This window comes from Pseudorca crassidens, chromosome 19, assembly GCF_039906515.1.
Source record: "Pseudorca crassidens isolate mPseCra1 chromosome 19, mPseCra1.hap1, whole genome shotgun sequence".
Lineage (NCBI taxonomy): Eukaryota > Metazoa > Chordata > Mammalia > Artiodactyla > Delphinidae > Pseudorca > Pseudorca crassidens.
This window is the reverse complement of record NC_090314.1, coordinates 11,356,738-11,381,510: the sequence shown is the minus strand read 5'-3', so window position 1 is coordinate 11,381,510 and position 24,773 is coordinate 11,356,738. Positions and strand designations below refer to the sequence as shown.

Here is a 24,773-nt window from a genome sequence, read left to right as displayed (position 1 = left end):
CGGAGCCGCGGGCGCGCGAGGCCCGGGCGGGGGCGAGGCACCCACCGCGCGGCCGAGCCGAGGCGAATCCGGGGCGCGGGGCGCCGTCTCGGGCCCGTCGCCCCGCGGCGGTCCGGGCGGTCCGGGCGGGCGGCGGCGGCGGCCGCCGGGCCAGGCCTCCTCCCCTCCCCCGCCGCACCCCTCCCCCGTCGCCACCGCCGCCGCCGCCGCCGCCGCCGCCGCCCGGGTTGGAGAGCGCTGGGCGCGAGCTGCATGCGCGGACCGGGCCACTCGGTCGCGGCTTTCGGGGGAGGAGGAGGAGGAGATTTTTTTTTTTAACCCTCGGCGGGGAGGGGGTAGGCAGGAAACGGCCGAGGCGAAGCCAGGGCCCCCTCCCTGGCCGCGCGAGGGACCGCGGAGACCCTGGCGGCCGGACGGCGGCGTGGGGGAGGGGCGCGTGGGGGAGGGGCGGCCGAGCGGGCGCCCCTGGGGCTTCGGCCCCGGTGGGGTTGGACCGAGGCGAAGTGGGGTTTGCCTGCGAGGAGCGGACCGCGGCCCTCACCCCCCCGTCAGGAGTTGGGAAGGCCGGGGGGAGCGGGTGACCATCGGACCCCCCCGCACCTGCGGGGACTTCGGTGCCCGCCAACTCTGGAGCGTGCGGTGGCACGTGGGGGAGGGGTCGGGTGAATGTTTGCGGGCGGCTGACGACTAGGGGCAGGTGGTGGCCACACTCCACGCGGACCACTTCCTGGAATGAGACTGGTTCCTGCCCCCTCTCTCCGGCTCGTACTACGGAGAGCAGTCATTGAAAATTGGGGACAGAGAGGAGAGTGTCTGGAAGACCAGATGCCCCCAACCCCACCCCCTTTATCTCTCCTCTGCTCTGGGCTCTTTTGTGTCAAGTGCGCCCCCCCCCACCATGACCCCGTCAGTCTGGGGTGGCCTAGCTGCCCAGCTGTGACTCTCACGTGGCTGCCATTCACTGTCACTCACTCTCCCGCTGAAACCACCCACACCCTGACCACGTTGGGGGGGCGTGAACTGCCCACCCAGCTGTTCCGCAGCTTGACCGTCACTCAGCACCCCTCCCCGGGGATGACAAGTCACCCGCACTGTCTGGGCAGTTCCGTCCGCGGTGGAGGGGCCTGACCGCTGCCTCGCGCGGGGGGCCCAGCAGTGGTCCCACTCCGGCCACTCTCCAGAGTGTTCAGCTAGTGTTTTTCAGAATAGACTCTTAAGTGAGCATCTTTCGGGTGTCTTGGTGCGGTGCAGCACAAATGCACCAAACTTCAAAACGTCTAACAACATACTCTTTGTACAACTGTCGTATTGATCTGTGTGGCTTCAGTGGCAAATGTTCCTGTCTAGTTGAGACAGCCTTTGAGGGACTGTGGGGTGCTTTCTTGGGCCGGCGGAGGGGGGGTATGTGTATCTAATGGAAACAAGATAAAATCCACCTCTCCTCCCATCAGGCTGGTCCGAAAACCGGAAAAGTTTTTTAAAAGTTATCCCAGAGAGCCCACTGATTTTGCAGAAGGGAAAAGGAATAAAGAATTGTGGGTAGGGGATTGCCTGGAAGACAGCAGAGGTGCTAAAAAGAGAGGAAGAAAGGATGTCAGGTTAAGTTAGGGCATTAGCAGCTCTCGCCTATGTGTATTCCGAACTTAGAATGCGGTATTTAGGGGGTTTTGATCCCGGATTTGGGTCTGTGAAGGGGAGGGCATGAAAGAATCTGAGGTCGAGATGGGTCTTTGTGTCAATACTCCCTCCCCTTTTCCCTTTGCTTTCTAAGCATCGTCAAATGTTTTTAAAATGGTATATTTGAAATGAAAACCCACCTACTCTCTCTCCCTGGGCAATTTTATCTCCCTTTCAGCCCTCCAAGTCAAACGAGTGACCCAGATACACCCTCTCAGATGACTTTCTGAGGTAAAACTTCAGGAAAATATTTTTAGTCTGCCCATTATTTCTGTCTACCTAAGTGTGGGCAAAATAACCCTCCTCTGAGGCAATATGTTCAGGCTGCCCTCCCTCATCCTCCTCTACAAGATGAGTTTATACGTGTTAGAGGTTTCTATTGTTTTTCATTCTGACGGCTTTGATTCTCACCATTTTGTTTTACATTCTTACCCAAGACCAATTTTATCCCTTCCCCCCTCTCCAGTCTCCGTACATTGTTAAACGTTTAAAATAATAGCACTCGTGCTGATGGGGGAAGGGAGCAGGAAGCCAAAAACTCATTTCTTCTCCCTCCCCCTTCTGGCAAGTCTAGAGAAATAATATAACATAATATATAGATGTGATTCCTTGGGGGTGGGGGTGGGGAATGGTTGTGGGTGGTGCGGAAAATTCTGGTAGTTTCTTTGCAAAAGGTCTGAAAATACAAACCCACCCCCTGCATGCAATACGCATGTGCCGCAGACCTATTATGGTGGTTCGTTGTGGGGGAGGGAGGGGAATTTGAGAAAAAATAAATATATGTGTGAGAGATTGATGGTGAGATTAGAAGAAGAGAGGGGCGGGCGGGAGGCGAGGCTCGCTGCGAGGCTCCTCCTGCGTCCTCTGGCTCGCCAGGCTCCGCCCACCCTCCTCGCCGCCCTCCTCCCTCGCCGTCTTCCCGAGATCTGAGCCGGGATGTGGGAGAGTCTGGGCTCCAGGCCAGCATTGAGTGGCTGGTGAGACAGAGGTTGGGACTTAGATTTGCTTTCTTGCCCTCCCTTTCCTTTCCTCGCCGTCTACTTTGCCTCTCCGCACCACGGCCGTCTTCCCAAGTTCGGGAACCTCCCGCTGGGGTGGGGAGTGGAGTTAACTGGCTGCGAGGTCCCAGGGCTTGTGTCCCACCCCCCAGCTGGTGGAGACCGAGGCCATTTCCCTGATCCTTAGCCAGTTGGCCTGCCCTTGCCTCTGCCCCGGCGGCCTCCGTTTCCATGTTCATATTAGCCGCGGTCCCTGGGGTGAGGGAGCGCGGGCTGCTGGGGCATGGCGTCTTACTGACTTCCTATCAGGGTCCCCACTCTGTTTCCACACCTGGGGCTGCCACAATCCCCCAGTCCTAGAGTGTCTTCCTGCACAAGAGGGCACAGGATGCTGGAGCTGTGAGAAGTAGCAATGAAGGAAGGGGGTGCCCAGATTCTGAGGCAGTGGAAACCAAGGCCTCGAGTGTTAATTGTGGCTAATTTTCCCTTGGCTGTTGTGGGAAGAAGGATTGTGTATCCTAGAGCAAGGGGCTGGGCCAGGCCCAGACTTTTCCCCTCCTGCACAGCTGCCTCTGCCTGAGCAAGACAGGTCTGGCGGGTTAATCTAGTGCTTGCTGGGGGAGGGAGGCCAAACAGGGCCTCATGTCTGTGTGGCGTTGGTGTCTTCCTCCTCGCGGAGTTACTTTCTGTCCCCTAAGCCTCCACAGTCCGACAGGGGTCATGGAGAATGGGGAGAGGGGACATCTGGGAAGAACCAGCCCCGTTCTCTCTGACAGAGACATCTGGAGAGAAAGCCAGGGACCTAGCCCTGCTGAAAGCAGGTACAGGCTGTCCTCTGGGTTTGTGCTCATGAGTATGTGGTGCTTGTGCATTTGAGAATGCATATGCGGGTTGTGTCTGTGCCCGTGTCTTTGTGTGGGTCTCCCATACTGCTTATATATGAATGGGTTAGGATGTCTGGGACTAAATTTGGAGACAAGGGGTGAGACCAGGGGACAAAGGGGCAGGGTCCGTGAGTTCTCAAAGGGAACAGGGAGGAGTATATAGATTTGAAGGCACATTTCCAGTCTCCTTGGGAGGAGGAGGAATGTTTAGGTAATTGTGGAGACCTTCTTGGATGGGGTTCGGGTGTGACAAAGGAGCTAGACACTGTGATCCTGTGGGCAAGAAGTGAATATGCCTGACTGAGGATTTCTTTTCCTCCAGGGCTGTGCTGGGGTGACAGGAGGCTTGGTGATTATCTGAGGAAATATAAATAGAAGCCTCCCTCCTCACAAAAAGGATGTCAGGGCCCCAGGGTGTTAGTGTGAGAACCCAGGTGTCCACCTTTGGCTCTGCCGTCTCAGCATCTGGCTTAGGGAGCTGCCAGCTTGTGTCTCCCCACTCCAAGTGCTGGGGTCAGGCCAGGCCAGCAGCTGGGCATGGCTTCCCCAGTTCCTGGGCAGGATGCCAGCTGGCTAAGTGAGGGGGAAGGCAGGAGGAGCCCTGGCGGCGACTAAAAGGACCTGCCACAGTCAGAGCCCATGGCCTAGAGCCTGGTCCCTTGTTAGTAGGAGGAGAGAGACGGGAGTGGTTTGGCCGCTCTTCCCTTCTGACCCCTGACCTCCCATTCAGAACCCGAGCATCCCAGAGTACTCGAAACACTCTCTGTTTGCATCCAGCGGAGGGAGGCAAGGTTTGGAAGAGTTAATGCTGGAGTTCCTAGAGAGCAGCGGGAACTGAGGAGGTGAGGAAGAGAAGGGGCTGCAGAGACTGGGAACCTAGAGGCTTAGGTTTTCTGGTGCTCTCTGCCCCAAAGATAAGGATGACATTCGGCTGCTGCCTTCAGCACTGGGTGTGAAGAAGAGAAAAAGAGGACCCAAGAAGCAGAAGGAGAACAAGCCAGGAAAAGCCCGAAAACGCAAGAAGCTTGTAAGTGTTCAGGACTCCTATCTCTACAGCTAGGCTTGGAGACCCAGCCCTAGAGACCTACGTTTTCTCTGGTCTTGATTACTGTGGGGATCCTGAAGTCAGGGAGGCCTGATCCCCTCTACCTGACCCCACCCCCGCTTGCTAGCCTGTATCTCCCAGGTCTGGGACCCTAACCTCACTCACCACGGCCTTGTGAAGAGCCCAGTTGTCAACTTGACTTGCCCTGCAGCACAGAGAAGCGGTTGAAAGCACAGGCTCTGGAGGTAGACTGCATGAATTTAGAGCCTAGCAGTCTTCTGTCTTCTTGGACAATTTATTTAGGTCTCTGTGCCTCAGTTTCCTCATCTACAAAAAAGTGGATAAAGATAGATGTTACTATCATAGGATTGTTGTGAAGATCAAAAGAGACGATAAATGTTATGTGCTGAGAACAGTTTCTGGCACAAGGAAGGGCTGAAGAAATAGTGTTTTTATTTCTTTCCCTTAGGACAGCGAGGAGGAATTTGGCTCTGAGCGAGATGAGTACCGGGAGAAGTCAGAGAGTGGAGGCAGTGAATATGGAACTGGACCAGGTCGGAAACGGAGACGGAAGCACAGAGAAAAAAAGGAGAAGAAGACGAAGCGGCGGAAAAAAGGGGAGGGAGATGGGGGGCAAAAGGTGAGTAGAATTAGGGAGTGAGGGGAGAAATCAGTATTAATGACAGGCATGAGGAGTGGAGGAGGGAGAGCCCTGGGCGAGCAGGGTGCTAAGTGGAGAGGCTGTGGTTTGTGAGGAGTGGGATTAGGCTGGGAATGGAGCAGGAAGCAGAAAGCCCAGGGAACCTGGTGGGTGGGTAGAGAGGCGTGTGGGAGGCCCAGGACTGGACCCCTGCGTGACTGAAGCCTGGTCTCGCCCAGCAGGTGGAACAGAAGTCATCGGCAACTCTGCTTCTGACTTGGGGCCTGGAGGACGTGGAACATGTGTTCTCTGAGGAGGATTACCACACACTCACCAACTACAAAGCCTTTAGCCAGTTCATGAGGTGCGGTAGGGCTGAGGAGCCCTCTCGAGCAGACGCTTTTAATTTGGGGGAGGCCCTGGACCCTTCTGGAATCTGATGAAAGCTAAGAAACTGCTCTCCAGAGAAATTCACAGCACATACGCATAAAATTCCCCATGTCATCTTAGGGAATTCCTGCACTCCTAGGATCCAAGGACTCCAGTCAGGAACCCTTCACTGGGGGGTCACAGTACCACTGCTAGGTTAGAAACCTCTGTGGTGACAGACTATCAGGAGGACAGGTGGCCCTCCTTGGTCTAACAGTTCCAGTTTCCCCTGCCTGACTTCTCTCTAGACTGGAGCGGGGAGGTGGTATCCGTGTTCCCCAGTTTCCTTTGCTCAGTTATCAAGTCCTCTGTCCCTTCGTTAGACACCAGTAATCACGGAGGATGCATTGCTGACAGTGGGACCTGAGCTTCAGTGGCTCCCGCAGTAGGGTACAGAACAGTAGAGATGCCTTTTGGGGAGCAGGCACTTTAGCAGAGCCGTTCAACGCTCTGGAGGCAGCCTGCTGAGGTTCAGGTCCCAGTGTCATGTTGGGCAGCTCACTTCTTTGATCTCCAGTTTCCGCATCTGTAAAATAGGCACATAGTACGTACCTCGTGGGGTCTTGTGGGGATTTGATGGGATGATGGATGGAAAGCTCAGCACACTCAGTGCCTGGCCCCTAGTGGCGTTCAGTCCCTGGTAGCTATCCTTAGTCCCGTTGTCTCACTGCTTCACTACTAAAGACAGTGCTTCTGTCAGCACCGGGGTCACCCACGTCCTCACAAGAGCTTAACACCTCACCGCAGAGCAGAACCAGTGTGGCCCATCAGACTCCACCTGATGGGACCCTTCATCAGGGCCCGTGGAACTCTTTAGAAAAGCACAGAGAATCATAGCAACTCCTAGTAGTATTGCGAGGAGGAAATAAGGTATTATGTGTGTGGAAGTGTTTTAGGAACTGTAAAGTAGTTGTCCAAAGCAGAGCTTTTTTATTAATCTCATATCTTTTTATCCTTTTTAATCTGCATTTAAATTTTATTTTGCCTTTTTTTTTTCTTCTTCATACTTTTTTCTTGTTTTTTTAGACTTTTTTTTCCCTTCTTAAACTTTTTATTTCTTTATTTCAAAATTGATGTTATTCTTCATAGGATGTACTTTCACCACCTAGGAATGCTAGCTGGTACACAGACTTAATTGGTGAGGGGAAATGACAGTATTCCCAGACCATCTGTGAAGGGTCCGAGTGCCTTGCTTCTATATTTTCAGGCCCCTGATTGCTAAGAAGAATCCTAAGATCCCAATGTCTAAGATGATGACCATCCTTGGGGCCAAGTGGAGAGAGTTCAGCGCCAACAACCCCTTCAAGGGGTCGGCAGCTGCTGTGGCGGCAGCGGCGGCAGCGGCGGCCGCAGCTGTAGCTGAGCAGGTGTCAGCAGCTGTCTCATCGGCCACCCCCATAGCACCTTCCGGACCCCCCGCCCTTCCACCACCCCCTGCTGCTGATATCCAGCCCCCACCCATCCGAAGAGCCAAAACCAAAGAGGGCAAAGGTAAGAAACCCTCTAGTTGGAACAACTGTCACCTCACCCTCTAAACTGCATGTTCTCAAATTATAGTCCAGAGCTCTTGTCTTCTCAGCCCTGATTGTTGTAGAAGAAATGCTGTCCAGGAAGGGGTCTCAGTGAGACCCACAGAGAGGTCCAGAAACCCTGCGGCCTCCATTGTTCCTGGCTTTCATGACCTCGGCTTTTTCTCTGTCACCCCACTCCTCACTCAGGTCCAGGCCACAAGAGGCGGAGTAAGAGTCCCCGAGTGCCTGATGGACGCAAGAAGCTTCGGGGAAAGAAGATGGCCCCACTCAAAATCAAACTAGGGCTGTTGGGCGGCAAGAGGAAGAAGGGAGGCTCGGTGGGTGGCCCCTCCCGTCCACTGTACTTCTGGGGTGTGGTCAGGGGCTGGGGGTCCAGACACAAGGGTCCATGAGGGCAGCGGGAGCGGGAGCCCAAGGCCTGGGGAGGGGAGTGGAATCCATTTGGCGTCTCTGACAGCCACGGGGGCTATGGGCAGTATGTTTTCCAGAGTGACGAGGGCCCTGAACCAGAGGCTGAGGAGTCAGACCTGGACAGTGGCAGTGTCCACAGTGCCTCAGGCCGCCCTGATGGCCCTGTCCGCACCAAGAAACTGAAGAGAGGCCGGCCAGGAAGGAAGAAGAAGAAGGGTAAGCTGTGTCAGCTGTGTGCAGTCCTGTCACTCAGCCTTCCTTTCATTCCTTCGTTGTCTTTCTTATTTGTAGTGTTGACCTCTTTACTGAACGCTTTTCTCTTTCTCTCCCCTCCCGCATTCCGCTCTCCTTCTCTCTCTCTGTTCCCTTTGCCTCCACTGGGGTGTATGACAGTCCTGGGCTGTCCTGCAGTGGCCGGGGAGGAGGAGGTTGATGGCTACGAGACGGATCACCAGGATTACTGTGAGGTGTGCCAGCAGGGTGGGGAAATTATTCTGTGTGACACCTGCCCTCGTGCCTACCACCTCGTCTGCCTCGATCCTGAGCTTGACCGGGCTCCTGAGGGCAAATGGAGCTGCCCCCACTGTGTGAGTACTGGTGCCACCTCTTACGGCCCTCAGGGACCCACCCACCTCTTTCCTCCTTGCTTCCTCTTGTCCTCTCCCTGCCTCCAGATGCCTGGGCTTCTCAGTAACAGATGTTGAAGTGTCCAAGATCCTAGTTTGATCCTCTCCCCCATTCCTTTGCCCCCAAAATTAGCATTTTGGGGATCTGAGAAGTCCTGTTCCTTTGTTCCCAGCAGTCTTCTCTGCACTTCTAGGATCTAGCTGTCCTGGTTTGCCTCTGTCTTCCAGCCTCACTCCTTATCCTCTTTCTTGTGTCTGTGTCTGTCCTTGGCCTCCCAGGAGAAGGAGGGGGTACAGTGGGAGGCCAAGGAGGAGGAGGAAGACTATGAAGAGGAGGGGGAAGAGGAGGGGGAGAAGGAGGAAGAGGACGACCACATGGAGTACTGCCGTGTGTGCAAGGATGGCGGGGAGCTCCTGTGCTGTGACGCCTGCATCTCCTCCTACCACATTCACTGCCTGAACCCCCCGCTGCCTGACATCCCCAACGGCGAGTGGCTGTGTCCCCGATGCACAGTGAGTGGGCCCATCTCTCAGGCTTTATTGTCAGCCCCGACTCCTCCTCCATCTCCGGGGCCCAAAGGTTGGGCTCTTTCTTTCTCTACTCTCCCCCACACCTAGCCTTTGATTCCCGTGTGGGACCCCCATCCTCCTACTCTAATGATGGGCTCTTTCTGCCTCTTTCTTTCCTCTTCGTGTGCGTCCATCCCGAAGTGTCCCGTGCTGAAAGGCCGTGTGCAGAAGATCCTACACTGGCGGTGGGGGGAGCCCCCTGTGGCAGTGCCGGCCCCCCAACAGGCAGACGGGAACCCAGATGCCCCGCCCGCACGTCCTCTTCAAGGCAGATCGGAGAGAGAGTTCTTTGTCAAGTGGGTAGGACTGTCCTACTGGCACTGCTCCTGGGCCAAGGAGCTTCAGGTACAAGGGCCTCTCCTTCCCCGCCTCCTGGGGCCCCATTCACTGCCATTCTCTCTCTTGGCCCGCTGTTCTCTCATCTTCCATCCCCTCTGCTTTCCCTCACATTAGGCCTCTGGCCGCCCACACCCTACCAACTCCCTTAGTTTCCACACTTGGTTCTCTTGGACTCCAGTTCTCTTTCCCTCAGTCTCCATTAGATTCCTTCCCTTAGGTATAACATAGGCTTTCCTTAGCCTGCCTCAACTCCATCTCTTTCCTTATCCGTCTTAACCATGTTTTACTGATAGCCCCAAGCTTAACAACCCTATTCCCTTCCTCCTTTTGCTTATTAATACCTCCCCACCCAGCTCCTGTCTCTGACTCTGTTCTCTGGCGTGTTATTCGTTCTCCTGCTTTGGATTTAACTCACTATGTCCCTCATCCCACCTCTTTCATTTCTTGCTTTCCCATGCCATTCCCCCTGCCGGCCTCTGCCCTGTCTCCTTTTGTCCTCTCGGGATGTTGGGACTATCTATTCCTTCCTCCTCTGTGCCCCATCAGCTGGAAATTTTCCACTTGGTAATGTACCGAAACTATCAACGGAAGAATGACATGGACGAGCCCCCACCCCTCGACTACGGCTCTGGTGAGGATGATGGGAAGAGTGACAAACGCAAGGTGAAGGACCCGCACTATGCCGAGATGGAGGAGAAGTACTATCGTTTCGGCATCAAGCCAGAGTGGATGACCGTCCACCGGATCATCAACCACAGGTGAGTCCTTGGTCCTTGGTCCGTGCGAAGGCCTACCTGGGTTCTGCCACTATTCTTGCTGCGCTGTGGCTCCATGTTAGTATTTGTTGATTAACCAGATAATTGATCTAACTGGATAATTCCCACTGCAGCCCCAGCCCTTCTGGCTTTGTTTCCTCTATGGAGATGGGAGGAACCAGGAGGAAGGTCCAGCCCAGCACTGACTGCTTTGTCCTTGCTGCTTTTAATTTCTAACAGCTTAAGAAATGACACATGAGTCTGGGGATCTGGTTGTAAAAAAAGCAAAACGGGAAACACATGGTTCATATAGACCAGTGTTTCTGGTACTTCTTTCTTCCCAGTACTTATTACTAACTAATGTTACATTGTCTTTTATTTTTCTATTTCATCACTGCCTCCCCCAATAGAATGTGAGCTGCATGGGAATAGGTCATTTGTCTGCTTAGTTCTGCTCAATCACCCGTGCCTGGGACAGTGCCTGGCATGTAGTAGATGTTTAGTAAATACTGATTAGATGAACGAACGATGTTGAAGCCAGGGATGTTTTGTGATCGTTGATTTTTAGGAAGCCATCCTGAAAAAGTTAGGGTAGAACTTCAGCCATTCCAAACTGCCTTTCAGAGGCCCACCATTGAGGATTAGGTGACAACGCCTGCATGCTTGCTGATAATTGTGTATGACTTTTTCTACTTGTGACACATATTACTTTTCTCCTCCTGCTCCTTCTCCTGGCTTCTCTCCCCACAGTGTGGATAAGAAGGGAAATTACCACTATCTAGTGAAATGGAGGGACTTGCCATATGACCAGTCCACGTGGGAGGAAGATGAAATGAACATCCCTGAATATGAAGACCATAAACAAAGCTACTGGAGACACCGGTGAGGGAGCCAGGTCGTGGGTTAGAGGGAGTCTGAGGACAGAGGCATGAAAGCTAAACCTCCAGCGTTAAATGAGATGCAGTAGGGACAGACCCAATCTAGAATTTAGGGCAGTGGGAGCCTGGGCTGGGCTGTTTGCGGTGGGGTCGGGAAAGAGGTGGTGTGAGGAGCAGAAAGGAGATCTAGCCTGAGTAATGGGGATGAGGATACTGAGGAGTGGGGAGGGTTGGCTTTAGAGCTGAACTCCGTAGGGGTGAGGGTAAAGAACCTGGGAGAAAGGAAATGTGAGAAAATCTTGGTTATGGAAAGTGGGAGCTAGGTCTGGAGTGGGTTCAGAAGGACAGGGGTGGGTCCAAGGACCAGGTCTCACTCAGACCCGCTGTTTTCCCAGAGAACTAATTATGGGGGAGGACCCCGCCCAGCCCCGCAAGTATAAGAAGAAGAAGAAGGAGCTGCAGGGTGATGGGCCTCCCAGCTCTCCTACTAATGATGTAAGTCCTCCCACTTGGCCTGTCTCCCGTTTCTGGAGCCATGGTGATTGAAGATTTCCTGGGGGCTTCTGACAGAACTTCCCAGAGTTTCAACAACTTCTTTGAACAGTAGCTCTTCCTTCAATGTTCAGCTTTGCCCCAAGAGTGCTAGGAATTTTGGCACAGGAGTGAGAGCTGCTAGAGACAGCAGCACACAGGGCTCTTCTACCAGTTTCCTTCCCCACAGTGCTTCTGGGTATTGTTTTAAGGAATGAGGGGGAGGCACTGCAGACTGAAACTTTCATAAGCTCAGGCCATAGGAGAGGGACTTGTAATCCCATTTGATATCAGTGCCGGGCAGAGGGGAGGAGGAGGCCAAGACCGGAGGAGCAGCTGATGGCTCCCCTGAGCTTTCTGACTTCTTGATTCTACAGCCGACAGTGAAATACGAGACTCAGCCACGGTTCATCACAGCCACTGGAGGCACGCTGCACATGTATCAGCTGGAGGGGTTGAACTGGCTACGCTTCTCGTGGGCCCAGGGCACTGACACCATTCTGGCTGATGAGATGGGACTGGGCAAGACCATACAAACCATCGTCTTCCTCTACTCACTGTATAAGGAGGTGCTAGACTCTCGGGCCCTGAGGGGGACAGCCGTGCTGAGGCCTAGCCTGGACTGGGGAAGGTGGGAGTGGAGGGTGAGGGCAGAGAACTGGCGGGGAGGGGTGCGGCAGGCAGTGGACTGGGTTGTATGACTGTGAGCCTAGACTAATGGTCCCCCACCCTTGACTCCCAGGGCCACACAAAGGGTCCCTTCCTGGTGAGCGCCCCGCTCTCCACCATCATTAACTGGGAGCGGGAGTTCCAGATGTGGGCACCCAAGTTCTATGTGGTGACGTACACGGGTGACAAGGACAGCCGAGCCATCATTCGTGAGAATGAGTTTTCCTTTGAAGACAACGCCATCAAAGGTGGCAAGAAAGCTTTTAAGATGAAGGTAAGCCCCTCTATCTCATGTCCTCTAAAGTCCTCAGATCTGTCGTTTCGTTGCCCCAACCAGGACTTCAGCTCCTTTATTCCCCGTTCAGCTTTCTCCCTCCTTTCCTCCACCTTCCCTCACGCCTCTGCACTCCAGTCCTGGAGATGTAGTGGGTACTCCCAGGGGTGTACATGGATCTGTTCATCCTGGACGAGTGGTGGAAGTTTTGGGGCCACATTCAAAAGTCCCTGCATGGAGTCAAAGTTGGAGGACAGGACAACGGGCTCCCTTTGGGAGTCTCAGTTAGGCCTGGGTGTCTGTGTGGAGAATGGGGGTGGAGGCCTAGATGCTTGGGTGTGGGGTGGCAGCCAAGTGGACAATGGTTGTGTTGGCAGAGGGAGGCGCAGGTGAAGTTCCATGTTCTCCTGACATCATATGAGCTGATCACCATTGATCAGGCAGCTCTTGGCTCCATCCGCTGGGCCTGTCTCGTGGTGGATGAGGCCCATCGGCTCAAGAACAACCAGTCCAAGGTGAGTGAGATACCCAGGCCTCAGAAACTTGAGGCTGTGGACTCCTACTTGCCCTAGTCCTAAAAAATAAAGTTTCAGGGACTTTCTGCAATCAGGGAGGCAGGAAGCCTGGGAATAAGTCTGGGGAGAAGTCCAGGTTGGAAGAGGGAGAGGACTAGGGATATGAGGGCCTCTGATCCTGAAGGAAATAGGAGCTAGAGGCAGGGAAAGGTGATACTGTGGGCCAGCCACTGGCCACTGATGGGCCCTTTCCTCTGCCTTTCCTTGCCCCATTTTCTAGTTTTTCAGGGTCCTCAATGGCTACAAGATAGATCATAAGTTGCTGCTGACAGGGACTCCACTGCAGAATAACCTGGAGGAGCTCTTCCATCTGCTGAACTTCCTCACCCCAGAGAGGTTTAAGTAAGTGGCTCAGCAGGGTGGTCTGCAGAGAGGAGAGGTGGAGGGACTGAGAAGATGAGTGGGAGGAGGATTCATCTGGAGTGAAGAATAGAGCCTGAGGTCAGGGGCAAAGAACCTGACGCCTGTTCATTTCCTTTTCTCCTTCTGGCTACTAGCAATTTGGAAGGCTTCCTGGAGGAGTTTGCCGACATATCCAAAGAAGACCAGATTAAGAAACTTCATGACTTGCTGGGGCCACATATGCTGAGGAGGCTCAAGGCTGATGTCTTTAAGAATATGCCGGCCAAGACAGAGCTCATCGTCCGCGTGGAGCTGAGCCCCATGCAGAAGTGAGATGCAAGGCGGGTTACCTGGCCCAGGGTTGAGGATTTGGTGGCAGCTTTCCAAGAGTTGGTGACCAAATGCAACATCATAATTGCTTCCTTTATTGTGTCTCTTCTATGCCCCTGCCCTGGGCTTTAGGAAATACTACAAGTATATCCTGACCCGAAATTTTGAGGCCTTGAACTCACGAGGAGGTGGGAACCAAGTGTCGTTGCTTAACATCATGATGGATCTTAAGAAGTGCTGCAACCATCCGTATCTCTTTCCTGTGGCTGCTATGGTAGATACGGGAGCTGGGGGCTGTGAAATGCCTGGCTCTTTGGAAACGTGGGCAGTTGAGCACAGGGCTGGAGTTGGGCTGGGAGGCCAGAGACTAGATTTCTGAGAAGAATAGGAATTGTAAGGTGTGGAGCCTGGATTTGGGCCTCCAGCTTTCTAGGCATAGTCAGAATACGGGGGCGTGTTCACTGACCCTCTCCTCCTTTCTTCCTGCCTTCTTTTCAGGAGTCCCCCAAACTTCCCAGTGGGGCATATGAGGGTGGGGCACTTATTAAGGCATCTGGGAAGCTCATGCTGTTGCAGAAGATGCTGCGGAAGCTGAAGGAGCAAGGACACAGAGTGCTCATCTTCTCGCAGGTGACCCATCCCTGTAGCTCTTTCTCACCATCAGATAATCGCTTACCTCATTCCTGTGGTTGCCACGGGATGCGAGGTTAGGCAATTACACCCCTAAGGGTTTCTGGTATAGCTAAGTTCATCTTGGTCTCTGATCCCTGTTCTTAATTAAGGCTGTTGGAAGTTGTAGTCCAGTTTCTGTACGCCAAAAGGGGCGAAGGGGAAGGGTGAGCCATCTGCCTCCTAAAGGTCGTCTCTGGGACTGGTACTGTTTCTTAACCTTATTGGGGAAGGGAGGAGAGCACAGACCTTTTGGAAATCTGATGAAAGCTGTGGGTCTCTTCTCCAGAAAACTGCACACACAACTAGACAATTTTGTACAGATTTTCAGGGCATTCATAGATTTCCCTGAAACTTTGTCATGGGTGTCAGAGGAGAACCTCTGCCTTAGGAGAAATGGTCTTAAATCAAGAGAGAGAGAATGACAAGAATGTCCCAGGAGGAGCTGGGGGTGGAGGAAGCAGCTCTGGGGGGTATATGACAGGGCAGGGGTACAAGTGTAAGGACTGGGGTTGAGAGAGAATAAAGAGGTAGTCAGAACAGACAGGGCGCATCCCACTGCCTCGTCATTCTAGACTCCTGCCTTTTCTCTTGCTCTAGATGACCAAAATGTTAGACTTGCTAGAGGACTTCTTAGACTACGAAGGCTACAAGTATGAGCGCATTGACGGCGGCATCACTGGTGCCCTGAGGCAGGAGGCCATCGATCGCTTCAATGGTGAGGGGGGCCTTGGTCCCTGCTGGGTGTGGGAGGCCCGAGAAACCTGTGCCTAGGTCCCTGGGATGGGAGGGTGCTGGCCTGGGAGGATATTAGCCACCTGGGCTTTTGAGTTGAGGGCATCATTGTTTGTAGTCAGGGAACAACTAGGAGCAGGTGGACAGACCTTCTGGGTACAAGAAAGGCCTGATTTCCTAATTCTTGCCTCCTAGCTCCTGGGGCCCAACAATTCTGCTTCCTCCTGTCCACCCGGGCTGGAGGGCTGGGCATCAATCTGGCCACTGCCGACACTGTCATCATCTTTGATTCAGACTGGAACCCCCATAATGATATCCAGGTGAGAGCATGCCTCCTGGAGCCCCTCCGAGCAAGGAGATGTGTCTGTCCTGGGGTCAGAAATAAACCTCTTGGTGGGTAGAAGACCCTTCCTTGTCAGCCTCTTTTCCAGAGCATGTAGGGGGTGTCTCCCCCGCCACTCCCCTGGCCCATCCCCGCTTTCCGGCCCCTGCAGGCCTTCAGCCGTGCTCATCGGATCGGCCAGGCCAACAAAGTGATGATTTACCGGTTTGTGACTCGCGCATCAGTGGAAGAGCGAATCACACAGGTGGCCAAGAGAAAGATGATGCTGACGCATCTGGTGGTGCGGCCTGGGCTGGGCTCCAAGGCGGGCTCCATGTCCAAGCAGGAGCTGGATGACATCCTCAAATTTGGCACCGAGGAGCTATTTAAGGATGAAAATGAGGGTGAGAGCCTTTTCTGCAGCTCCCTGTAAGCAGGTCTTTGCTGTCTATGAGCACTTCTCTTTTGAAACCCCCTGAAGAAAATCTCTTCTCTGCATCCTTGGAGGAAGGTTGGCTTCTTTCCTTACCTGTAAGGTTGAAAACAACAGCAAATCTCTGTGTAGACGTCCAGGGAAAGGGCCTTCTCCTCCAGAGCTCCCGTGAAAAGGAAGCAGAGGGGAAGGCTTTCCTCTGATCTCTCTAAAGTTCTGCCTGAGGTTCTGGTTAGAGCTCAGAGTCCCCTCTCATTCCCCAACTCCACCAGGGGAGAACAAGGAGGAGGACAGCAGTGTGATTCACTATGACAACGAGGCCATCGCTCGGCTCCTGGACCGGAACCAGGATGCAACTGAGGACACTGACGTGCAGAACATGAATGAGTATCTCAGCTCCTTCAAGGTGGCCCAGTACGTGGTGAGGGAAGAAGACAAGGTGAGAGGCTTGGGGCCAGACACTGTGCATCCCGGGCCACCTCTGAGGGGTCGTGTCCGACGTCCTTGACCAGACCTTGAAGTTGGAGGATCCCCCTTCGCTCTTGGTTTTTGTCTGATCTCTTACCCCAGTGCCCATCAGAGAGCGGTAGTGGACCTCAAACGACTTCTTGGTCTAAAGGATGAGACTGGACTTTGGAGAAAACTTAGGCAGAGAAAGCGGTGATAAACTCGGGAGGGAAGCTTCTGAGTCAGAGTGGGAGGGACACAGAGGGCACTAGAGGAGAGGTTTGGAAAAAAGGGAAATCACGAGGAGGAGAAGCATATTGCAGGTAAGAGGTAAGGAAAACTCACACAGAGGACTTACACACAGTGACGAGGTCTAGGGCTGGGTGGAGGCAGGCGAGTAGGGATTTTGTCATGGTGGCAGGATTGGAAGGGGAGGCCTTCAGCGTTCGTCCTGCTGCCCCTCAGATTGAGGAAATTGAACGCGAGATCATCAAGCAGGAGGAGAACGTGGATCCCGACTACTGGGAGAAGCTGCTGAGACACCACTACGAGCAGCAGCAGGAAGACCTGGCCCGCAACCTCGGCAAAGGCAAGAGGGTCCGCAAGCAGGTTAACTACAACGATGCTGCTCAGGAGGACCAAGGTGAGGACCGCCCCTGACGGAGGGACCGAGAAGGGGAGAGTGCGCTTAGGAGTCAGGGCCTTCCCTGCCAAGTGGAAAGAGATTAGGAAGGGACACTGGGAGCTACCCGGAGGCCAGGTGGATTTGCAGGTGGTCTCAGCTATCTAGCAGTTGCAGAGGGCTCAGATGGACACCCAGGGGTCCCTGTTTAGAGTGGGTTATGCAGGAGTCAGGAGGTAGGTGGGTGAGTGGACATGGTGTGTGGTCCTGAGTCAGACGGCAGGCAGTCATCCGGCATCCCTAGGAGGGCCGAGGCCAGAGCGAAGGTGCAGAAGTCTCCGAGGGGAGGCGTCCAGACAGAAGGGCCCCAGCCTGGGCTTATCCAGGGAGCCATCACTGACCACTGAGCCCTTCCGCTCGCAGATAACCAGTCAGAGTACTCAGTGGGATCAGAGGAGGAGGATGAAGACTTTGATGAGCGTCCTGAAGGTGGCATCTGTTTTCTTGTTTTTCTACCGCACCTCTTCCCATTTCACTTCCCATTGTCTATTAAGCCCACTATTTTTATACAAAATGCTCATTTGTAGAAAAAGTAAAGATTGCAGGTAAGCAAAAAGGAAGAAATATCTATAATCTCGCCACTGTTAAAATTGGGAGTATATAACCGTGCAGGCTTAGGTACCTAGATGAAAGATCGAGAAAGGTAACATCCTCTTACGTTCCCACCAGTAATCTTGCTTGCATCGTATGGGTGCTACTGATTTTTTAGTATGACTCGATTCTTTTGGACCTATTGGCTTAGTAGTTCTGAATGCGCTGGGAAGAAAATTAGAAGCGCCTCAGAGCTGACACAGGCCTTTCCTGTGTTCTGTATCTTGTGAGAATGGAGGGCTAGGAAAGAGTGAGGGCGGGGAAGGAGGTGGCAGCTCTACTAACCGGGATCACCATCTCCCCACCCAGGGCGTCGACAGTCCAAGAGGCAGCTCCGGAACGAAAAGGATAAGCCACTGCCTCCACTGCTGGCTCGAGTTGGGGGCAACATTGAGGTGAGCTGGCCTAGGCCCCTCTAGGGAATTGAAGCTGAGTCACTGAGGGTAGCACAGACCAAGAAATGAGATCCTGGACATTCACTGCCCACTCCCTCCTTGCCCCCGTCATCAGGTGTTGGGATTCAACACCCGTCAGCGGAAGGCCTTCCTCAATGCTGTGATGCGCTGGGGCATGCCACCACAGGACGCCTTCACCACCCAGTGGCTGGTGCGGGACCTCAGGGGCAAGACTGAAAAAGAGTTCAAGTGAGTGGGGGTGATACAGGGCTCAGCTGGATGGAAGGGTGAAAACTTTGGGTGTTACTGCCTTCCTCTTGGCCACCATATGATGTGACCTTACTCAACTGATCACCGTACTCCCTGCCAGACAGTCTTTCCTGGCTCAGTTTCCTGGGGGGTGGGCTCAGCCCGCCCCACCTCCCCTCAGATGAGCCTAGAGCAGGGAGGCCAGGCTTCCTCCCCAATGGGAGAGGCAGTTGAGACAGGAGCCTCGCCTGGGCTGTCCTTGCCTCACATTTATTTGACCATGATAACCTGGCAGGGGGGCTGGTGGGAAGGATGAAGAGCTGACTGATGGGGCCTAGGAATGAAGTAACCAAGACCAAGGGGACTGTGGAAATGCAAGGGGAGGGGCAGATGGGGGAGTTAGGATTTGGAGGACAGGTGATGGTGAGACTGAGAGGCCCAGGGGAGGACCCCTGGAGGCACCCGGGAGTTTCAGGTTCAGTAATCCCTGTGCCCCCTTTACTGCCCTGCCCCCCCTAAGGCTCTCCTAACACACCTCCCACCCCCGTGCTCCTTAGGGCCTATGTGTCTTTGTTCATGCGCCATCTCTGTGAGCCCGGGGCAGACGGCTCTGAAACCTTTGCTGACGGGGTCCCTCGGGAGGGACTGAGTCGCCAGCAAGTGTTGACCCGCATTGGAGTCATGTCTCTCGTCAAGAAGAAGGTATCCGTCTTCCCCTCAGCCAAAGAGGCTGGCCGCCTAGGCCCTGTGCTCCTCTGCCTCTCGTCCCTGAGTTCCGGACTCACGCTGGTGCGAGAAAGGGAGAAGCGCTGGAGCTTGCTGTGTGTCCGGTCGCCGGAGCTGATCTCTGTCCCTACGACTCCCCCGCACCCTCCAGGTTCAGGAGTTTGAGCACATCAATGGGCGCTGGTCTATGCCGGAGCTGATGCCCGACCCCAGTGCTGACTCCAAGCGTTCCTCCAGAGCCTCCTCTCCTACCAAAACGTCTCCCACCACTCCTGAGGCTTCTGCTGCAAACAGTCCCTGCACCTCAAAACCTGGTAATCAGCTCAGGATGGCAGGAGAGACAGATGGGGCCAGTGTCCGTTAGACGCCGAGGGTCTGGAGTTGGGGTGGGGAGTTTCTGCCTGCCTCACTCCGCCTTACCCCCGCAGCTACTCCAGCTCCCAGTGAGAAAGGAGATGGCGTAAGGACACCTCTGGAGAAGGATGAAGCAGAAAACCAGGAGGAGAAGCCAGAGAAGAATAGCAAAATTGGGGAGAAGATGGAAACAGAGGTGTGTGGCTACCTAGCTTCCTTTGAGGGGAGGGAGTGGCAGAGTCGTGGAGGCAGGTGCCTAGGAGCTGCCACTTCATCCTGACTCCGTTGTCCTCTTTTAGGCTGATACCCCCAGCCCAGCCCCATCACTTGGGGAGCGGCTGGAGCCAAGGAAGATTCCTCTAGAGGATGAGGTGCCAGGGGTACCTGGAGAGATGGAGCCTGAAGCTGGGTACCGTGGGGACAGAGAGAAGTCAGGTGGGTGCATGGTCTTAGGGGTGAAGGGGGGCTTAGAATTTGGGGGTTCCCTCTTCCTGGGATCAGGGGCTGAGGGTGACATCCTTCCTTCCTGTCCCCTACCCCCTCCCACAGCCACGGAGTCGACGCCAGGAGAGAGGGGGGAGGAGAAGCCGATGGATGGACAGGAACACAGGGAGAGGCCGGAGGGGGAGACGGGGGATTTGGGCAAGAGAGGTAATGGGTGGAAGGACCGGACACCTGGGTCCCTGAGGGAATCAGGGGAGGGGAGGTGGAGTCTTGGGAACCAAATGCCTGGGTCCTGGGTGGGTAGCTGTTCCAGGGGCCAGTACACTACAGAGAGTAGTCTTGGGACCTGGGAGGAGACTCTCCTGAGGTGTGAGCTCTGCCCCGTCTGCCGTAGCAGAAGATGTAAAAGGGGACCGGGAGCTTCGACCTGGGCCTCCTCGAGACGAGCCGCGGTCCAACGGGCGACGTGAGGAGAAGGCAGAGAAGCCGCGGTTCATGTTCAATATTGCAGACGGTGGCTTCACAGGTGGGGGGGTCCTCACTGCCCTCTGCTCCTCACTGGGGTTAGCTCATCCTCATGGGGTTTCTCTTTGGGCCTGAGGCCTCCTTCCGCCTTTAATTCCAAGTAACTGTCTATGAAATGGTGCATGCTGTCTCTGATCCTTGCCCTTGGTCCTCCTGAAGTGGACTCCTAACTCCAAAGCTGCCTTAATCCCACCTGTACTCTTAATCCCAACTTGAACCTTGTTTGTAACTAGTTTTATTCCTAACCCCTCACCTAACGTTGCCCTGTTCCTCCTAAAAAGCCGTTAGTCCCGTCCCACTGTTCAGTTCCCTCCTCTGTACCAGTCTGCTGGGCTTCACAAACTCCTGATGCCTCATCTGTCTTCTGTCCTCTCTTCAGAGCTCCACACGCTGTGGCAGAATGAGGAACGGGCAGCTGTTTCCTCGGGGAAACTCAATGAGATCTGGCACCGAAGACATGACTATTGGCTTCTGGCTGGGATTGTCCTGTATCCTTGGCTACAAACGCAAGAAAAAAATGTTCTCTCAACCTGGAGAGAGGGGAACTACACTTAGGGAAGGGGGCCTAGTGCCACACTTTGGGGCGACCAGGCCAAAAGGAAGGCGTGTTCACAGCCCAGCCCTGTTAAATTCCTTGATGATCCACTTCCCTTATTGGCAGCCATGGCTACGCACGGTGGCAGGACATCCAGAATGATGCTCAGTTTGCCATTATCAACGAGCCATTTAAAACTGAAGCCAATAAGGGGAACTTTCTGGAGATGAAAAATAAGTTCCTGGCGCGGAGATTCAAGGTGAGGATGAGGGAGGAAAGGAACAGTGTTGAAGAGGGGCTTGGGTGAGAAGTGGGACCAGATCTGGTTGGAATGTAGGCAGGGTTAACACCTTGAGGGTTGAGGCGATGCTTGAGGCAAAGACCAGAGGGTCACCTTGTGTTTGGCACTGTGGTCTGGAGCGGGGCCGCAGTCAGTATTGGTGTGGAGCTGGGGATCTGGGCCGCTGGTGAGGGCAGTGTGGGTCTCCAGCCCCGAGCTGCGTGCTTGCTGCTGGCAGCTCCCGCACTCACCCCCTCCCCACGCCCTTAGCTCCTGGAGCAGGCGCTGGTGATTGAGGAGCAGCTGCGGCGGGCGGCCTACCTGAACCTATCACAGGAGCCGGCGCACCCCGCCATGGCCCTCCACGCCCGCTTCGCCGAGGCCGAGTGCCTGGCCGAGAGCCACCAGCACCTCTCCAAGGAGTCGTTGGCGGGGAACAAGCCGGCCAACGCCGTGCTGCACAAGGGTAAGGGCCGCGGCGGCCCCGCGCGGGGGAGGGCCCACAACGCTGCGTAAGTCTTCACCCCGCACCCCTCAAAATCTTCCCACCCCTCTGACCCCTTTACCCTCTGAACCACCCCCCTCTGACCCCACCCCGACCCACCTGGTACTGCCTTGGTTTTTAGTCTCTAGGATTCGTGCAGCCAGCCCTCATCCGTGCCTAGTAGCATGCACATCAGTGCCGAAGGGAGGGACCTTCCCCCCAACCCCCCAATCTCCATGAGACTGTGCCACGTCCCCTCCACAGGGCGGAACTTCTTCGCTGACCCACACACCTGCCATATTGCTAATAGCACACTCTCTGGGGCCCTGGCCTGTGTATAGTCCACAAAAGTCCTTACCCCCGGTCCCACAAACCACGTTCCTCACGTCTCATTCACCCCATGAAGCAGAAACCACCTCCGTCCCACCCTCTGACCCTACCCCATGAAACTTCCCTTTGACCTTCAACCCTTCCTCCCAAACCCTCTTACCTTGATAATAATAGATTAAGTTCTAAAGCCCTCTAACCATCTAATCCTGTCTGATGTAGTGACTGATTCCTGGCCCCTTTGACTCCTGTTCTAATTCCTTGAATCTGTAATGCTGACCCTCTAACCTCCCTCCCCCCCTTACATATTAAAACTTTGATTCCTTACGTCTTTGACACCACTTACCACCTCCCACGCCTCCTGACTATTTCCTCCCCATCATCCCCAACCCCTAAACCTCACTCTTTCAGTATGGGATGTTCTGACAACTCCCCGCCCCCATGTCTTCCGATGTCCTCCCTCCCCTATCTCCCTTTTCTCCATATTCCCTTTTCCTTTCTTCTTTCTCTCCATCTGTCCTCTGTGGTGATCTGGTCTCTCTGCCTCTTTACCTGACACTTTTTCTTTGTCCCCGAGTTGCTCTTTTTCTCTACTTCTGTCATTTCCTTGGTCTCTGATTCTTCGACATCTGTGTCCTCCTCTCTCTCCTTCTCTGACTGTATCTGTCCATCTGACTCCTCATCTCTTTTCCTGGCTCCATCTCTCCCTTTCCCTGTCTTTCTCTTGCCCTTCTTTCTCCGTGGCCCGGGCCCCAGTTCTGAACCAGCTGGAGGAGTTGCTGAGCGACATGAAGGCGGACGTGACCCGCCTGCCAGCCACGCTGTCCCGAATACCCCCCATCGCAGCCCGCCTTCAGATGTCCGAGCGCAGCATCCTCAGCCGGCTGGCCAGCAAGGGCACGGAGCCTCACCCCACACCGGTAACCCTTTCCCCCGACTCCAGTTTTCCCTGTTGGTACTCCTCCTGCACATGTATGAACACCTCCTTCAGAGCCCCGTGCAGTGTGGAACAACGACCTGCTCCAGCACGCTCATCAGCCTTGAGTCTCCCTGCCTGTGTGATACCCCTCAGTAGTTCTGGAGTTGGCCCATGATGTCTCCCCGACAGCTTCTTTCCTCTCAGACTGTGGACCCTCTAATGTGGGCTCGCTCTCTCTTCCAGGCCTTCCCCCCGGGTCCGTACGCTACACCTCCGGGGTACGGGGCGGCCTTCAGCGCCGCACCCGTAGGGGCCCTGGCCGCCGCAGGCGCCAATTACAGCCAGATGCCTGCAGGGTCCTTCATCACAGGTCAGCTGGTGACTTCCTGCCTCCTGCTCCTTGCATTCTTCCTTTTCCAAGCTTCATCCCTGCTCAGCTACCCTTCTACCTGTCCAGCCCATCTCATTTCCTTGGAAGTATCCAGTGTTTTATGGAATGGAGTGGTTCTGGACTTTGTTTTTCCCATCCCTTTCTCAGCTTCTCTTCCATTCCCGTCGTCAAAAACCTCATCTAGGGTTTTAGTGGTTCTGTGGCTTGGTACTACCTACCTGAGCCTCCTCCAGCTGTTTACTTCAGAGAAAGAGAATATGAAATTGGAAGGGGGTTCCGGTGAAAGTTGGAACATGTGTTCCATCATGCGTACCGTGGGGAATCTCAGAGAGAGAGATTTTTTCCCATCCCTACCTTAGAAAATTGGATGTGGCATGAGGTGACCTAGAAGTAAGAACGTACTGTCGCCAGGAAGCAGTCGACAATGGGAAGTGAAGGAGGGACTGACCCTTCCTTACCCCCTTCCCAAACAGCCGCCACCAACGGCCCTCCAGTGCTGGTGAAGAAGGAGAAGGAAATGGTGGGGGCATTGGTGTCAGACGGGCTGGATCGGAAGGAGCCCCGAGCCGGGGAGGTGATCTGTATAGACGACTGACCGGATCCCAGGCCTGCCCTTCACCCAGGCCCCGTCCCCGAGGCCGACCCCCAGCTCAGGCTCTGGGGCCTGCTGCCAGTCCTCCGCCTTCCCCACCCCTTGGGCCCCCGCTGGGCTAGGAGCCCCTTTGCCCCTCTCTACAGCTCTCTTCAAGAAGGGCCCTTTGTCCTTCTCCACCCCGTGCACCTTTCCCACCGTGCTTTGAAGACTGTGCTGGTGAGAAGAGGTCTGGGTGGGAGGTGGTCAGCAGGGTCTTCCAAGTACCTGTACCCCCCACTGCCCAGCACACACAGCTTCCCAGTGAGCGGCTGTGGGGGGGGGGGGGAAGAGGTGGAGCCGCCCCAGTTCTTATTCCTGCAGCGTAAGCTCCATCTCTTGCAGAAGTGGGGGGTTAGCCTTGCCCGGCCTTTAGGGACTTTGGTGGGGAAAAGAGCTTTCAAGAGAGGAGGGTGACTTTAGAGAGGGGTGACAGTGAGCCCTGGGAGGGTGGAAGGGAAGAGGAGGGGCGGCTGCATGTTTCCTTCCCCTACCTCCCCCCAAATGGAGGGCGGAGCAGTTAACAAGGGAGGGAGTCCATTGCTGTTCAGCCTCAGAATAAAGGCGCCGTTCACTGGCTCAGTTACCTCCTGCGTACCGGCATCTTGTGTTGGGAATCTTCCCCCCTCCCTAGGGACCAAGGACCACCCCTACAAAGAGAGTAATATTTGGGTGATACTCCCTTAAGCCAAAGAGGAGCTCCCCAATCTGTCCTAGGGACCCAGGTAACCTAGAAAGGGTGGTGGAGAACACAATGGGCCAGATGTGGGGGGAGCCCCCAGTTTTGGGGCTCAGGTTCTTGGAAGACTTCTACCCTCCCTCCTGAAGACCTGGATATGAACTAAACTTGAGTGGGTCAGGCAGGGGGCCTAGTCGGGGGGGGGGACCTTGCCTTTGGGACCAGAGCAAAATAGTGGAGGGCAGGCTGGGGAGACATGGGCACATCCTCCTCCCCAGGAGGGGCTGGGGAGAGTGGCAGTTTGCATGGCGAACCCCCCACTTGCTCTTCGCTCCCCTTCACTTTCTTGCTGCTCCTTTCCCGGTCTCTTCACACCCACTCCTGGTCTGTCCCAGTCCCCTCTTCTGTATCAGGTTTATTGGTTGTACATATAAATTATACTTTCCTTTC

General features: G+C 54.8%; 2 protein-coding genes and 1 non-coding gene across 18 annotated transcripts in view; 2 read left to right on the top strand and 1 right to left on the bottom strand.

The window, feature by feature from the left end:
- The window catches only part of NAA38 (N-alpha-acetyltransferase 38, NatC auxiliary subunit), a 24,075-nt gene extending 23,905 nt beyond the window's left edge, over window positions 1-170 (bottom strand). Inside the window, exon 1 of one of the 2 annotated variants that reach the window (XM_067717362.1) lies at window positions 46-170. The gene's annotated coding sequence lies outside the window, so the exon portion shown is untranslated. The remainder of the gene's footprint in view (window positions 1-45) is intronic. The other variant, XM_067717363.1, reaches the window with a different exon arrangement.
- CHD3 (chromodomain helicase DNA binding protein 3) overlaps window positions 1-24,773 on the top strand; it is a 25,144-nt gene extending 371 nt beyond the window's left edge. The window contains exons 1-40 of one of the 15 annotated variants that reach the window (XM_067717347.1): window positions 3,363-3,496; window positions 4,474-4,586; window positions 5,074-5,244; window positions 5,484-5,608; window positions 6,881-7,164; window positions 7,392-7,522; window positions 7,682-7,832; window positions 8,010-8,203; window positions 8,522-8,755; window positions 8,954-9,157; window positions 9,698-9,909; window positions 10,657-10,788; window positions 11,180-11,279; window positions 11,693-11,884; window positions 12,058-12,258; window positions 12,636-12,773; window positions 13,054-13,175; window positions 13,331-13,504; window positions 13,638-13,779; window positions 14,004-14,135; window positions 14,775-14,892; window positions 15,105-15,229; window positions 15,404-15,635; window positions 15,937-16,103; window positions 16,577-16,754; window positions 17,157-17,222; window positions 17,694-17,779; window positions 17,895-18,028; window positions 18,586-18,730; window positions 18,906-19,068; window positions 19,183-19,304; window positions 19,408-19,543; window positions 19,658-19,759; window positions 19,947-20,078; window positions 20,457-20,565; window positions 20,739-20,871; window positions 21,163-21,404; window positions 22,460-22,623; window positions 22,866-22,992; window positions 23,487-24,773. In XM_067717347.1, coding sequence (XP_067573448.1) covers window positions 3,403-3,496; window positions 4,474-4,586; window positions 5,074-5,244; window positions 5,484-5,608; window positions 6,881-7,164; window positions 7,392-7,522; window positions 7,682-7,832; window positions 8,010-8,203; window positions 8,522-8,755; window positions 8,954-9,157; window positions 9,698-9,909; window positions 10,657-10,788; window positions 11,180-11,279; window positions 11,693-11,884; window positions 12,058-12,258; window positions 12,636-12,773; window positions 13,054-13,175; window positions 13,331-13,504; window positions 13,638-13,779; window positions 14,004-14,135; window positions 14,775-14,892; window positions 15,105-15,229; window positions 15,404-15,635; window positions 15,937-16,103; window positions 16,577-16,754; window positions 17,157-17,222; window positions 17,694-17,779; window positions 17,895-18,028; window positions 18,586-18,730; window positions 18,906-19,068; window positions 19,183-19,304; window positions 19,408-19,543; window positions 19,658-19,759; window positions 19,947-20,078; window positions 20,457-20,565; window positions 20,739-20,871; window positions 21,163-21,404; window positions 22,460-22,623; window positions 22,866-22,992; window positions 23,487-23,727 — 6,168 coding nt within the window. In that variant the 5' untranslated portion in view covers window positions 3,363-3,402 and the 3' untranslated portion in view covers window positions 23,728-24,773. Of the gene's footprint in view, window positions 1-3,362; window positions 3,497-4,473; window positions 4,587-5,073; window positions 5,245-5,483; window positions 5,609-6,880; window positions 7,165-7,391; window positions 7,523-7,681; window positions 7,833-8,009; window positions 8,204-8,521; window positions 8,756-8,953; window positions 9,158-9,697; window positions 9,910-10,656; window positions 10,789-11,179; window positions 11,280-11,692; window positions 11,885-12,057; window positions 12,259-12,635; window positions 12,774-13,053; window positions 13,176-13,330; window positions 13,505-13,637; window positions 13,780-14,003; window positions 14,136-14,774; window positions 14,893-15,104; window positions 15,230-15,403; window positions 15,636-15,936; window positions 16,104-16,576; window positions 16,755-17,156; window positions 17,223-17,693; window positions 17,780-17,894; window positions 18,029-18,585; window positions 18,731-18,905; window positions 19,069-19,182; window positions 19,305-19,407; window positions 19,544-19,657; window positions 19,760-19,946; window positions 20,079-20,456; window positions 20,566-20,738; window positions 20,872-21,162; window positions 21,405-21,925; window positions 22,404-22,459; window positions 22,624-22,865; window positions 22,993-23,486 lie in introns of those variants that run through there. The other 14 variants (XM_067717340.1, XM_067717341.1, XM_067717353.1 and 11 more) reach the window with 14 other exon arrangements.
- Window positions 18,161-18,300, top strand: LOC137213754 (small Cajal body-specific RNA 21). The gene has a single exon (XR_010938375.1). It is a non-coding gene; the product is annotated as a small Cajal body-specific RNA 21 (non-coding RNA).